The 14421-nt window shown below is 46.0% G+C and overlaps 3 protein-coding genes across 3 annotated transcripts; 1 reads left to right on the forward strand and 2 right to left on the reverse strand.

The window, feature by feature from the left end:
* Positions 1-710: 710 nt before the first annotated feature.
* On the reverse strand, positions 711-6285 carry GL218_01891 (V-type proton ATPase catalytic subunit A; the record flags this gene model as incomplete). Its single annotated transcript, XM_033578376.1, has 12 exons — positions 711-767; positions 865-2429; positions 2500-2633; positions 2702-2723; positions 2803-2842; positions 4530-4819; positions 4897-5093; positions 5148-5568; positions 5626-5753; positions 5852-6022; positions 6079-6119; positions 6172-6285. 12 exons carry the CDS (start codon positions 6283-6285, stop codon positions 711-713), a joined length of 3180 nt encoding a protein of 1059 aa, XP_033438484.1.
* A 1661-nt stretch (positions 6286-7946) lies between these two features.
* GL218_01892 (uncharacterized protein) lies at positions 7947-8213 on the forward strand (the record flags this gene model as incomplete). The annotated part of the gene is made up of 1 exon (XM_033578377.1): positions 7947-8213. The coding sequence occupies one exon, from the start codon at positions 7947-7949 to the stop codon at positions 8211-8213; it is 267 nt and encodes an 88-aa protein (XP_033438485.1).
* A 1505-nt stretch (positions 8214-9718) lies between these two features.
* On the reverse strand, positions 9719-13969 carry GL218_01894 (Ubiquitin carboxyl-terminal hydrolase 21; the record flags this gene model as incomplete). The annotated part of the gene is made up of 9 exons (XM_033578378.1): positions 9719-9831; positions 9881-10004; positions 10056-10370; positions 10422-11713; positions 11768-12710; positions 12776-13238; positions 13298-13445; positions 13526-13691; positions 13967-13969. The coding sequence occupies 9 exons, from the start codon at positions 13967-13969 to the stop codon at positions 9719-9721; spliced, it is 3567 nt and encodes a 1188-aa protein (XP_033438478.1).
* Between the last annotated feature and the right edge of the window lie 452 nt (positions 13970-14421).

A 14421-nucleotide genomic window follows, 5' to 3' on the forward strand; every position in this document is an offset into this window, starting at 1 on the left:
TGTGAGCAAGGGAAACGTGTATCAATGAATAATAACCTGATGGAAGGTCGAGAGCTGACTGGCTGGCTGGCTAGATGGCTGGTTGTGCATTAAGAGACAAGGCAAACAGACAGAAAGGTAGGATATGACGTGAGCGATCATGTCGAATAAGACTTTTTCTCCAGGACAGTTGCTTCTTGTGTCTATAAGGTCTAAAATCGGTATTATGATAGCTAGGATATGCTATGTGTGAAGTCTACGATTTCTCTTTATGCTCAACCCCTCGTAGTTAGAGATGAAACCCGCGTTTAATATCGTAGGTTCACAAATAATACGCCATTAAAGTCGACTATCTTCCCACCATCAAGTAGTCAATCAATCTACCATACTCAACGCAGTCTATTCCAACTCAACCTAACCCCTTGATATTTCGCGTATCCATACTAAGTCCTAACAAGAAAAGCAACGGGCAGAGCAAACCCTCTCACGAGCAGATCAGCCACAATCACAACCATGAAAAAGTAAAAGTAACAATTCAATTGTATTGGTAACAGTACCCTAAACACTGCTCGTTTAGCTCAGCTTGCTTACTTCGTTAGCCCGTGGCATTAGCATGCCTACGGACTAGACTTATCTCCAATTCTCTATGTACACACCAATATACCCGACAACACCTCAAGAAAAAGTACTTCATATAACGTCGGATAAACTACAGTCCCTCGTTTCCCGCTTTACTCGTCCATAACGGCGGCGAATTTGTCCAGCATAGTCTGCTGGATAGCCTCGTACTGTAAATTGAGTTAGCATCGTACAACTCATTACGCGTGTGAAACTTCATCCCCGTCTAATAGGAACGAGTTCTTATCTGTGAACTAGGTTACGTACCTTCTTACTAATTGCTTCCTGACCCTCGCTCGGGAGCTCAAACTTGAGACTTCGCAGTTGCGCCTGGAGGTCACTCGTAGCCTCGCGAACCTTAGACCAGCTCTGGCCTTGTGCAACAGCCTTCTGCGCCTCGTCATGGAAGCCGACCATAAGCTTCATCATCCATTCCGTCTTCCAGATAGGGCAGAACTGGTCGTAATCCGAGTATCCGTTCTGTTGTAGGAAGTCCTCCTTTAGAAGTGTCGAAATGTCCAGCGTAATCTTGTCGGGGTCCGACAACGCTGATTTACCGACCAGCTGCACCACCTGGTCCAGCTCCTCCGAGTCTGTTAGAAGCTGCCTGATACGGTCACGTAACCGTGGGAACTCGGGGTAGTCCTTCTCGTACCACTTGTCCAGCGTGTTCGTGTACTTGCTGTATGATAGCGACGTGTTGATGGACGGAAAGTGTTTCCGCTGCGCGAGTCTCTTGTCGAGACCCCAGAACACTTGGACGATACTGAGTGTCGAACTGGTAACGGGATCGGAGAAATCACCACCTGGAGGACTGACGGCACCGACGATGCTGACACTGCCCTCGCGCTCGGGGGAGCCTAGACAGCTCGTCTTTCCTGCACGCTCGTAGAAACTGGCTAGCTTAGCAGAAAGATACGCAGGGAAACCTTGGTCAGCAGGCATTTCACCGAGACGGCCGGAAATTTCACGCAGGGCTTCGGCCCATCGAGATGACGAGTCAGCCATCATAGCCACGTTCATGCCCTGGTCACGGAAGTACTCGGCGACAGTAATACCCGTGTAGATAGAAGCTTCTCGGGCGGCGACGGGCATGTTAGAGGTATTGGCGATCAGGGTTGTTCGCTTCATGATAGGCTCCTTGCGGCCCTCAACCTCGATAGATAACTCGGGGAAATCCTTTAAGACTTCTGCCATCTCGTTACCGCGCTCACCACATCCGACATACACGATGACGTCGCTGTTGGAAAACTTGGAGACGGACTGCGAAATGACAGTCTTGCCACATCCGAAAGCACCAGGAATGGCCACGGTACCGCCTTGTACGCTAGGGAAAAGGGCGTCCAGAACTCGCTGACCGACAATGAAGGGTTTGTTGGCGGAGAGCTTCTCGGTCGTGGGTCGAGGGACACGGACTGGCCAGGTGTGCATCATGCCATACTCGGTCTTAGTGCCATTGAACTCGACCTCGAGGATCTTCTCGTCCACAGTATATTCACCCTTTCCAGCGATTCTGGTGATAGTTCCCCTTGCTCGTGGCGGAAGTAGGATCTTGTGTACCTTAATGAAAGAGTTCTCAAAGACGGATCCCCAGACGTCACCACCCGAGATGTGGTCGCCGACCTTTAAGGTAGGTGTAAACTCCCACTTCTTAGTTCGGTCGAGAGCAGGCGCAGAAATACCGCGAGGGATGTAAATGCTGTTGGACTGTTGGGCGATCTTCTCGAGAGGTCGTTGAATTCCATCGTAGATGTTGTGTAATAAGCCGGGACCGAGTTCGACGGAAAGAGGTTTACCGGTTCTGGAGACGGGGTCGCCCACAGTTATACCAGCTACACTTTAATATTAATTATATATCCTCTTACTTGGTATTGATATGCGAGATGCTTAAATGGCACGCACCGGTCTCTTCATAAACTTGGATGGTGGCTTGGTCACCATTGATTCGAATGACTTCACCGACTAAGTTATCGTGACCGACTCTCACAAGCTCGTACATGGCAACTCCGATCATATCCTCGGCCACCACGACGGGTCTAGTTAAGTAATATGTCAGCTTTGCGACTGAAGACTATAAAGTAGACATGGTACATCGTGTACGAACCCGGATACGGAGTAGATCTTGCCTGCACGTATACATAAGTGATTAGCTCATTAGACAAATAATAAGGTATAGTATATAAATTAGATAGTAGAGCTACATACCACTATTAAGCGCTTCTTCGCCATTTGTGGCTTTCGCTGACTATATACACAAGAGACGTTAGATATTTAAGTTGCAAAGGGGTGGTAGGAACAAGTTAAGTTAAGCTGGTTGCTTTGTTGCAAGTTTTACTGCAGATTGGAGGGTGGCGGGAGATAGCTAAGCTTACCGGAGCCATCTTTGGAGTCTCTTTCGGTGTAGGAAGCGGCTCTGTAGCTGGAGAAACGGGTGAGATAGATATTGTAGGAGCTAGTAAGGGTGAAGCTGGGGGTGACGAGACCGGCGTCGATGTGGTGGAAGTTGAAGTTGTATTTGTGATGATGTTAGTAGTGGTAGTGGTAGCTGGTAATAGTAGTGGGCTGGGTGGTAGTGGTTGATTAGCAGCTTCAGCTATTAGACCTGTGGCTTTAGTGGTTCTAGCGGCTCTGCCAGGGCTATTACTATTAGAGCTGCCAGGTGACGCAGATTGCGCAGGGCTCAAGGTAGGTGTGACTGGTCGACTTGAACCTGGACTTGTTGTACTTTGGCCGTGGTTTCCCCGCCGCTCGATCAGCTCCACTAAAGACTTTGAGAAACAATCCAATGTCAGTACCTAATCAGTAACACGATTGCTCCATTGAGTAACGCCTAAGGGGGCTTCGTGCATATATACATACAGGCCGGGCCCGCAGCGTCGGTCGGAGGCCGAGCATGCAAACGCGTTATGCGGTGTAAACCGTCTAAACTTTCTTGGTGAGGAGTTGTCTTTGACGAGGTCAATGGTAAGTTGGATTTAGAATTTTGTTGTAAACTTGACAAGGTTGCTTATGCCTTATTTATATATGTAAGTTGTATCCGGGAGATGTAGTTGATTACAAGTAATTACATCCGATACGAAGGAAGCTACAAGTATAAGTACCTACCTGAGTTGCACAAGTACCTACCACCTGGGCAGCCTCTTGACCGAAATCCCCCCGCTTTTAGAATTATACCTTGCACCGATAAACAGATATTACCTTCCACCTACACGGCAACAGCTTAACTATTTTTTTCTCCTTGAATCATTTCGAGCTAGATTTTTTCTATAGATTAAATATACTTCAAACTATAATTGCATACATAGTAATTAATATACAATAACTACTTAACGTATGCCATCATGTTTATTAGCACCTGCTACGTCTCACAAATCTTGGCTGTATTCAAGTTGGGTTTCAGTACAATACTCAATGTAACCAGTCCAAGTTAGGATCGTCTTGGTCTATGAACAAGAGAAAAGAACCGTGGTTATCATTTTGGTATAGTTAACCAGACTCCAATTTCTTGAATCTTAGATGCCTCTAATCATAAGTTCCAGGGACGAGGACTATAGTCTTCACTCATTTAAGAGTTGACTGTAAACTTTCGTATTTTCCTAATTTATTCGACCGTAAGAAACATGTTCCTAGTATTCGATATGAGCATTATATACGGTAAGATAACACTGCTTTGCTCTTCGAATAGAAAAATCTTGAACATTTGTCTTGAAAACTTCACCGAAACACATAAATGACGGACTTGAGTATGTAAACATATACAGTTCTCAATTTTGTTATTAATCGCACACTTCTAACCTACCTAATATCCTACAACCAATACAACGGAGTGGCGTTATCATAATACTCGTTACAATATAATACAACCCAACAAATACTCCCCCTCTCATTCCCCATTCCCCAGCTTCCTTGTCTCAATCAAACTAAAGATGTACCTGATCAAGCTTATCCGAAATCCCATTCTTGCCATTGACACCACTAGCACCATCCACCCGATCCGGAATAACATCCCACGCCTCATCCTCGCCCGCACCACGTACCCAACGTGGTTCCGTCTGGAACGAGTCGACGACGAGGTGGGCAATCCTCGTCCACATGTCCCCCTTGATCCTAATCCACGGCTTGTCCTCGTACTTCTCGCTTAGAGTCTGGCCGATGCTGACGGCGCGGGAGAGCTTGATGCCGTGACCGTCATCTTCCAGGGTGTGCATTATAGGGAGTTGTTCTATTATATCAGAGTTTAGTTAGTTAGTTTACCACTCAGTGAGAATGTGCTTTAAGCCATGTATTTTAAATGCATACCATTTGCCGGAGTCAGTTTTCCAGCCCGCGGGACGTATGCGGCGATATTGTCGAGTTCAAGGGGTGGACAGCCTGCGGCTGCGTATTGGACGAGGTCGAGTCGTATTTTCCATTCGAGGAGCCTCACTTTACTTTCGATTGGGATCCAGTCCAAGCCATTCAGGATGATGTAAATGGGGTTAATATTGATGTGGTGCCTATTTGCCGTGAGTAAACATCATGAGTTATGGAGGGTAGGTAAGAAGACATACATAATGAAGAAGTCGAACTTAGGCTCCTTGCCAGGATAGAAAGCTGCGGAGGCACCTTCGTATACGGCTACGTGATACATCTCGGCATTCTTCTCGTCTAGTTCTTCCGGCTTGACCTTCACCCTGCTCGCTAGCTCGACAATCTCGTCCCATGCTTTACCAAAGACGCCCTTACTAATTTTGGTTGGCTCATCTGTGCCGTAAATAGAAGTTACGAGCTTTTCGTTCGCCTTAACTTCCCTTAGTAGGCTCTCGATACTGGGCATGGGTTCTGTATTTGACTTTGCAGCTTCTTCGGTCGTATATAGAAACTTCCTTAGGTCATCTTTATGGACGGCTGCTTGGGCCAGAGCCATGGCGACTATGGCAGGTTGTTTCCACTCGATGCCGTACATTAGCTGGATTATGGGGTGAAAGAATCCTAATTTCAGTATCAACATGTGATATTGACTAGAATTATGTCATTTATAGAGCTTACCACCGACCATTCGAAGCAGCATGTCTTCACTTCTCTCATCGCCCTTGAACATGTGTTCACTAAGTGTCTTCTCCCAGCCTAGTTTGTCGATTTCATTTTGAAAAAAGACCAGGAACTCGTTGTAATATCTTTAACTAGGATGTCAGCCAATATGCCGGCGATAGTTTAGAGATAATTATAAAACCAGTTTATGGCTTCTAAAATTTGGCAATCAATTTCGACTCACCCTCCTTTACCAAGATACTTCTTAGTTTTCTCCCAGTCCCCGAGCTCTTCGACGACATTCTCACGGATATTTTTAGCTGGCCTTTGGTACGTCTTGTTCACGTCATAGGCTTTCTTCAGAATCTCGGGTGAGGCGCCTGTGCCGTATAAGGCTAGGATGTGATGACTTATACTAAGGAATAGGTCAACGCTTCCATCTAAGCCACAAAATATACGATGGGAGTTTACTGATTATGGTAGCCCGTATCATTGAAGAACACATGATGTTTCTAAGCCTTGTATTAGAGCCGTGTTTCATTTGATGATTAGAGCTCGACCTACCTCGATGTCTTCCTGCAACAGTTCAGTAGCTTTCTTCGCCGCGGCTTCGTCCTGTTGAATCTTCCATAGCCCAGTATTGTCGGGAGTGATTTGGATAGTGTGTGCCGTTGCCATATTTACTAAGCTTCTATAGGTTGAAGACTTGGTGAATTTTATATTGCTTCGAGCAATTCGAAGAGGAAAAATAGAAAAGCTCATGGGCTCTTTACTTTTTATATATCCTATAACTACCTTAAATCCATGCCAAGCCTCGCCCACCCCAACTCGGCCTTTTATCTGGTGACAAATATTATAAATAATAGGCAGCTGGTTGGACGGAACCTGCGGAGAAGCTGTTTGCTTGTACGAGATGGTATATGTGAAATGGTGACGAAGTCACGATAAGTCCGAGACATCTGGCATGGATGGGCAATGGTCCCGTCTTGGCTTCACGACTTCACAGTTTCATTTCCACTTATTCTAGGTAATCTTGGAGATTGTATTACCTTAATGGCTTGATAACTAATACAAAGCGAATAGAGCGAGCGCAAAGGTCAACTGCTTATAAACCGTGCATTAACTTATTAACTTTCGGCTTCCGCATAGCAGGCGAGCTGATCCCAAATCGGAAGTTAGACTTTACCTATCCGGGATTAGGCATGCAACTATTCCCGAAAGCCATGCATATATGTGACATCATCCGCATGATTTTGTAACGTTATGCAGTATCCTACTTTTACGTATTGGAACTTTTGTAAACTCTCATAGGAACTTTTGGTTTAAGAGAGTTTAAATCAGGGCGAGTACGAGCTTAAGGTGATGAAGCTAGGTACTAGGGTTATGGCGTGTGAGTGAATTTATAAGCATAACTATAGATCGCCAATGTTAAAATATGGACATGATGATAACATCTCTCTACTTACAGATGTAAATGTTATGACTCATATCTTGGTAACTATGAAATGTGTCGATATAGTTATAGGAATACGAGAGGATATGCTACCCCCTAAATATTATAGAATCTCGAAGATTGTTGAAATATATTATTTAACATATAAGCTTGTAATTGCATATTTGATCATTTCAAGTCTATAGTACCATGGTGCTATTTATCTTTAAGGGTTTGTATTAGTACCCGTTGTGGGCGAGTTAGAGATGTATATATATTATAGTCTACAACTGTATTACCATCTATATTAATTAGATTATTATATATCTCTAAGAATATATTTCCTTAAATAAAACAAACCTACCTGTATCAAATCAGTTTTTGTAAGTAGGGAAATAATATAATCATGTACTCTCCATGTCAGTAGAAGAGGGCGAAGAACGATATAAGAAAGGGTTGACCATTCTCATAGTATTTTATATAACTCCCATCTTGCTGTAAACACAGGTATCTATGCAACTATTCATAAGTAAACTCAACAAGCGTAAATACACTAAAAGTCCGCAAAGTAGACATAGTAGCAGCAAGGACCAAAGGCGTTGTGTTGCCTCGTTTTTAGCTGCACTGCCAATTCCTTACCAACAGCCCGTTACCACTTAGAACGACAATTGTCCTAGCAACAAAGACTACACATACACGCCGTTGCCAATCAACATCGGTGATATTTACCTGTACGATCTAAAAGTAGTGGTATCTTTGGAATTCCATATTATATACCACTTGCTACGCTGTCATGCTTGTTATTACACCAGCAGTTCACGTCATATTTTCTCTCATCGGCGATACCAAGCTAATTAGAGAACCTCTTCCCACCTACCAATTACTTTTCTATTCCCAGTAGCCTACCATGTGTAAACAATACCACTACTACTCCGAGTGCATCACGACCAATTGCCACTCCATCCTCGGCTCCAAGAAGCGCAATCGGTACTGCCGCGAAGCTCTCAAAGCTAGACGCCTCGGACGCTGCTCGACAGGCGTCCAAAACGCTGGAGAATTCCGCGACGAGGACTCAACAGCGTGTTGCCGCGCCTGCAAACAGCAAGCCAAGACAGCCCGCCAGCGCGAACGGCAGAACGAACAGCAGGTCCCGGACCAGAACGGTAGTGACTAGGAGAAAAACACTGGCATCGGAATCTGGTCTAGTTACGGCCTCGTCACAATGCCTAAGGCCAAGCCCAAACCCCCGTCTCAACCTCCCATTCTCGCCCAGTCCGAGCCCCTACTAAAAAGCAAGGCTAAGACCAAGAACAGCAACAAGGACCTATTCGACACGGTCTTCAAGACCGCCCTAGCAGACATGGAAACCGCCTTCAACAACACGAATTCGGACACCGCCACCACCAAATCGGGTACCAGCGACACCAACGAGGAAGCATAGAACGCACCTCGCGAAGTCCTTACCCCCCAGACCCCAGAGAAGACGTCAACCACCACCACCACCAAGCGCGGCCGACCCCGTCGCGCTAAACCCCAGGATCAGGATCAGGACCAGCCTCTCGTCGATGACACCGAGCGCTATCCCTACGGCTTCAGCCCAACGCCGACCGAGGGCAAGTACGTCTACGAGTATGAGCGCGAAGACGAGTCCGACGAAGACGGCCATCTTGATGAATGAACGAAACGTACGCGCACGAGTCATATCTACCTAGGTTACTTGCCTATTTGCCGCAGCTGTGTTGTTGATTGACCAACTCTACGGCTACCAATCAAGTAAGTGGAAATTTCGTAGAAGCGCACCATAATCTTATCGAGTGAATAGCTAACAAAGATCCATAGAGGGAATGAGCAAAATGTAAACTTAGGTACCTAAGGTAGTATGGATGGCTATTGGGCCCTGACCTTGAATATAGGTTAGGTACCTACTTATTCTGTTTTTGTCGGGAGTAGCAATGATTCTTAATAGTGACACACTATGCACTGTTCAGAATAGGGGAATAGGCATGGGGTTTTTTTTTAATAGTGTATAACAAAATCCTGTTAGTCCGCCTCGATCGCATTCATTCTCGCATCGTACAATACCATAGTTCAGAGAAAAAGACAAAGAAAAGAGCTTTCGCATGTACGTACGCAAGTAATTTTCTATACAACAACTCTATTCACGCATGCCCCGTAAAAGATGGAACTCGATTGTATGTAGAGTAGGCCCCAACTTTGCCCGGACCCTGCGGTCATTTCGCATCTAGATCCACGAATTCAATGCCCAGGTCAAAGTCCACCGCCAGTTTTGCAACTCCCGTGCTGCTCCGTAGAGAGATGCCTTAACTTGCCCCTAAACCTTGTCCGATTTGCCCCGGACACGTTTCTGTGTGATCGCCTTTCCGTACCGTCTTGTCCGACTAACCATGCTATACTAAGGGGTCCAATTGACCTTTGCCCCCTGGTTGATCCCTCTTTGCTTTTCTCGCTGTGTGTTTTGAATCTCCTGCACGTCTTCGGGGATGGGAGAAAAGTGCCGCAGAATACTTAATACAAAAGGTATATCCGGGTCGTCGGTTATCAGTCATCGGCCGGGATCCTCAATGAGTTCCTTCCGTGATACTTAGCTGGCCCCCAAGGGGACATAGGGAGCACATTCGCACTCCTCATAGTAGGATTCAATGAAATATGTAGGCGAATCTACTTGAGGAACATTTCTCCCCCATTCCGCGTTGTTCTTGAACGATCCAGGTGGTCCAGCCCAAGCACGACGTCGTCTTCTATGGTGCCTCCCTCATCGAAAAGCACATCTTCTGTGTCATGTTAGCTGTGCATCGTAATTATTGTGGCATAATCCCTTACCGTCGTTGATATAAGCCGGCTTCTGGAATCGTCGCACTATTGCGAATTTGATCTTTTCGAAAGCCTTGCCCTTGATACCTGTTCGATTCTCTAGTCGCTTCTTTGTCTCGGAGAAGGGTTCACCCTGGTCTGAATTAGTCGTCTCTCTCTTTATTATGTATGCTCATACACGTACCTCTTTGAGGAGGAATTTGAATGGGATTCCGTGGACCCGACTGGCGTCATTCTGGAAATGAATGACCTTGATAAAATCTCTTTCATCAGCGTCCATTTCCTCCTCCGGAACTCGTTCCGCTATCACGTCGGTGTAGTCGTTAATACTAAGAACTGGATAGTTAGGCACGAGCTCCCGGTGAAATTTGTGGTGATGAATCTCATAAACCCGAATTCGACCACCCTCGTGTTCGTCCTTGATCTGCGCCTTCTTTACAAAGGCCTGCACAAGATCTTCAATGTGCCCTTGCTTATTTACCAAGATGTCAAATGTTTCCTAGAAAATCCTAATTAGATATATTCCATATATACATCCCGGAAAACTCACCGTCTTCGTCATGCCCTCACTCAACCAAGTCACCTTAACATTCTTTTTCGTATCTAGTTCTGCAAGACTCATGTCTAGAACTTCGAAGAAAAGAGAGTTGGGCTTGGTCTGCAACGTTTGTTGGGTGTAGTTATTTGGATTCAGTATGGTACCGAGGTTTTGACTGACAGCCCTCCTAACTGCCGCCTTGGGGCTTCCCGTAGAAGCGTTGGCCGTGAAGAAGCGTATGTGAGTAGGATTTACGCCTAACTCCTCGCCAACTCTCTCCGAAAGTTGATCGTAAGTAATTTTCGTGCTTAGTGTAAGAATAAAGCTCTGGTAATCGGTTCTCTCGCAGCGAGGGTGAGGATCGAAGCGAACTTCTCGCTTATTGCAGAGGAAGTCGTAAAATCCCTTAGCGTCGTCATATCGGTCCCATCGTTTAGGCGTCTCCTCCGAGTTCTTATCTCCAAGACGAGGGATCTTGCCAAGAAGTTCGCCCGATTTCCGCTCGGCGATTCTCTGGAAGCATATAATGTCTCCATCCTGAAGCTCAGCAGCTTTCAAGGTCTGTTTCGCCTTAAGACTCTCGATCATTGCTGGCTTAATTTCCTCCCACATAGCCAACTGTTCTCCCGAGGGTAACTTGTCACCCCAGCCCATCTTCTTGGCAATCACAGGCACTAGATCTTCAACTTTCTTCTCCCTGCTTACATAGATATGACCCACTCCTTCGAGAATTTGCCTCTCAGCATCGAAATGTTTCAAGAAGAGAAGAATCAGGTCGTTCTTAACGATGACATCATTGGCATTGCCCTGATATATGGGCCAAACAGGTTGCCCTTCAGCATCAACATCATCTGCAACTTCCGCCCATACTCTCATGGCATTATCTCTATTTGCTGTGATCATGTTCTTATAAATATCTCCCAGTTTCGCGTCCATGTTCATAATCGGCTGATCAGGTCTAGTCGTCTTATTCTGGCGATTTACCATAATCCACAAGCGAATTCTCTTGGCATATAGGTCGCCTTCGGCCTTTGTTTCGGCTTCGGTCTGCCCGGGTTTGGGTTTGGGATACCCAACAATAGAATCTCTAATAAATTTGAAGACTGAGGTTGCCTTTTCCGGGGTGAAGAACCTAGGGGCTGCTGGATCTTCTTCGGGGTTAGAGTCGAAGTTTGTAAGGTCGGTGGAACCGTGGCGTTTGAATGTCTCTTCCGTGATGACTTTAACAGGAAGTTTAAGATGCTGTTCTTCACGTTCTCTTCTCTTAGCTTCACGCGCAGCCGCCTCTTCATCCAGACGTTTTTCTAAGTATAATATATTAGCTTAATCCTTAACTTGAGTTACTCGAGGAAGCTTACGGAGATGTGGCGGACAATCTTCATTCTTGACTGGCGTCAAAACTTGATCCAACCGAGACTCTCGGATATAGACCAACATATACGCACTCATCTGACGCATGATCGGGGACTTCTTTTGGAGGCCTGTGCGAGACTGCAAAAACGAGGCTGGGTATTCACCCCCAAAATTCTCCTCTAGTGTCTCTCGGATGGTTGCCTTTGTCACTTTGTCATCGTCGAACTTGTAGAACCAGCCGTCCTTGTTGGGCTTAAGATAGGCATAGTAGTGGCCCGCATTCAAGTCACCACTATGCACCAGGACTCCATGCAGTTTATATACCCACGGTTCGGACTTGTCTGCATCCTGGTCAAGGTAAGGCTTCAGGTCAAGAGCCTCGGGGAATTCGAAACGGTCGTTGATCTTCATCATCGTATCGCGTTGGATGTCGTACTCGAACCGCTTCAAATGTAGATGTAATACTTCGGGAAAGCTCTTGAATATCACACCCTTGCGAGCATCCTGATACTTGAATTCATCGCCTGCCCAGTACTTGTTGTCACCATCAAGAGTCTCCTGCTGAATATAATCTTTGAAGCTCTCCTCAAGGTTTGGTATTCCCCGGACATTGAGTTGGATATCCCAGAAGTCTTCAACTCGGCTGGACTCATATTCAACGTCAATACAGGAAACGTACGTTTTTATCTTCCCGCTGAGCATACGTGGAAGAGCGTCTTCAGCTGCGGTGCCTTTCATCCTCTCCTCCATACGTTCAATCAGCTTACGGGATAGTTCCTGCACATCTTGTTGCTCAAAGATATGTCGTGTGTCCCAACCAAATGACTTCGTTAGTTCGTTGGTGCTTACGGCCTGATTTGAAATCTGAAGCTGATAAAATAATCTCTGGAGGGCGTAGGCGCTGTTAGTTATGCTCTCGTCTTCTGCCGTTGGGATTTCGTAAACGGCCTAAAACATGTTAGTGCACCTTCTTTACTACTGGATAAATTCCTCTTTAGAAGTTTTCATCTAACCTTTCGAAAAGCATTTGTGAAGAATAGCGACTGTAATAGCGAATTAAGGTAGCATGTGGCACCCTGGTTCTTCAGACCAACATAACCCGTTTCCTTCTTAGAATCGTAGTTATTGAAGTTGTGCCATAGCACGCCAGTCTCATCTTCGACCACTCTAACGTAGGCGGTGATATTGACGGAATCGTTCTCGACGAGCGGGTGGCCGGAATTATCCCACGGTTGCTGGAACATTTTCCTTAACTCGAGGAACCGCGTGAAACCCCAATCACTCTCCTCCTTTGTAAAGCGGTGGTGGGCTGTATGATGGTAGAAGAGAGATGGGTCATTAATATTCCACATGACCAGCCCGAACTGTACACAGCAGCTCCAGTCCTCTGGTATACTACTGACATCTGGGAAGCCATGTTCAAGATATACCGAGGATTGGTCGACACCATTTCCAAACGGAAAGAGGAGAATTCGCCTGCTCAGCCAAGTCAGCAAGCCAGCTCTTCGAGTAAAGGGTATTTAATAGGTGCTTGCCATGGGTGTCCGCCGGCTTCAAATACGGGGCCGTGCTCCTTCTTAGAGAGTGCCCTCCAGTTTTGTACAGTCCATGTATTGACGACATCTTCTACGATCTTAGGTTCGTCTAGGAGAGGTGGCAGTACTATCTCTTTCATAGCCTCAACTAGAATGGGAGCGTTTGTTAGTGGGAATATCTTCTGAAGTAAAGGTATCCAATTAATGCTATCTAGGGCTCATACGCACAATCGGTAGCCAAGATAGCGCTCTCGAGATTCTCAGCATCGTTTTCCAGTTGTTCTGGATTGATCTCTGTGACCTGATCTTTCTCATTTAGGGTCGGTTGGACGACCATCTCGTCCTGGGTATCTACCACCATCTCGTTCGGCGAGTGGATTTCGGAATCGTAGCTCTGATAGGTGAAGGATACCGTTAGCTGGCTCTAGACTCGTGATTGGAAGCGGATAAGTTGGGTCGGAGTTTATGTCATTAGATATTTGATTGGAATTAAAGAGTTTGCCTAGAGTTGGCTTGGGAAGGTCTAGGAAAGGTATGGCGCGCACGAATAGGGAAAGATTGTTCAATAAAGAGGCTATCGCGTGGCGTTTCTTTGGTAGAGTAAGAGTAGTAAAGAAAAAATAGGTAGTTAAAGTAGTTCAATAGTGCTAGTCAGAGACATGAGCTTACCATGGTTGCCTATGATTTACTTAATACTATCTCTAACAATCTCCGCTGCCGACTTCCAGGCTCAATGTCGAATGGTCCTCCCAAACCCGCAGGATAAAAATATAGTCGAGGTCCAGCTGCACACACAGCGGGGCTACGACGGGTGGCGTGGAAAGAAATAGCAGGAGAGGCGGCGCAGCGCAGCTCACTACTAGCCGCTGCAGCAAGAGCAGTCGGGGGAGCTAGAATTGGAGTTTAATGAAGTTACGCGACTAGGCGCAGGTTTGTAAAATGTAGATTGGGGGAAGGAGAAATATCTGAAATCTGAAGGAAAGAAAACGGAGGTGAAGCTCTAGTACAGAATTGCTTCATCGACTTACCAGGCCAACAAGCGCTAGATGGGAGTAGAAAGTGGGCTGTGACACCTCGGGTCCATACGTGTACAGGTAGCAGCGTACCTTTTTTTGGATAAGGTA

The sequence above is a fragment of the Daldinia childiae genome (assembly GCF_008694065.1).
Source record: "Daldinia childiae strain JS-1345 chromosome Unknown Scaffold2, whole genome shotgun sequence".
Classification (NCBI taxonomy): domain Eukaryota; kingdom Fungi; phylum Ascomycota; class Sordariomycetes; order Xylariales; family Hypoxylaceae; genus Daldinia; species Daldinia childiae.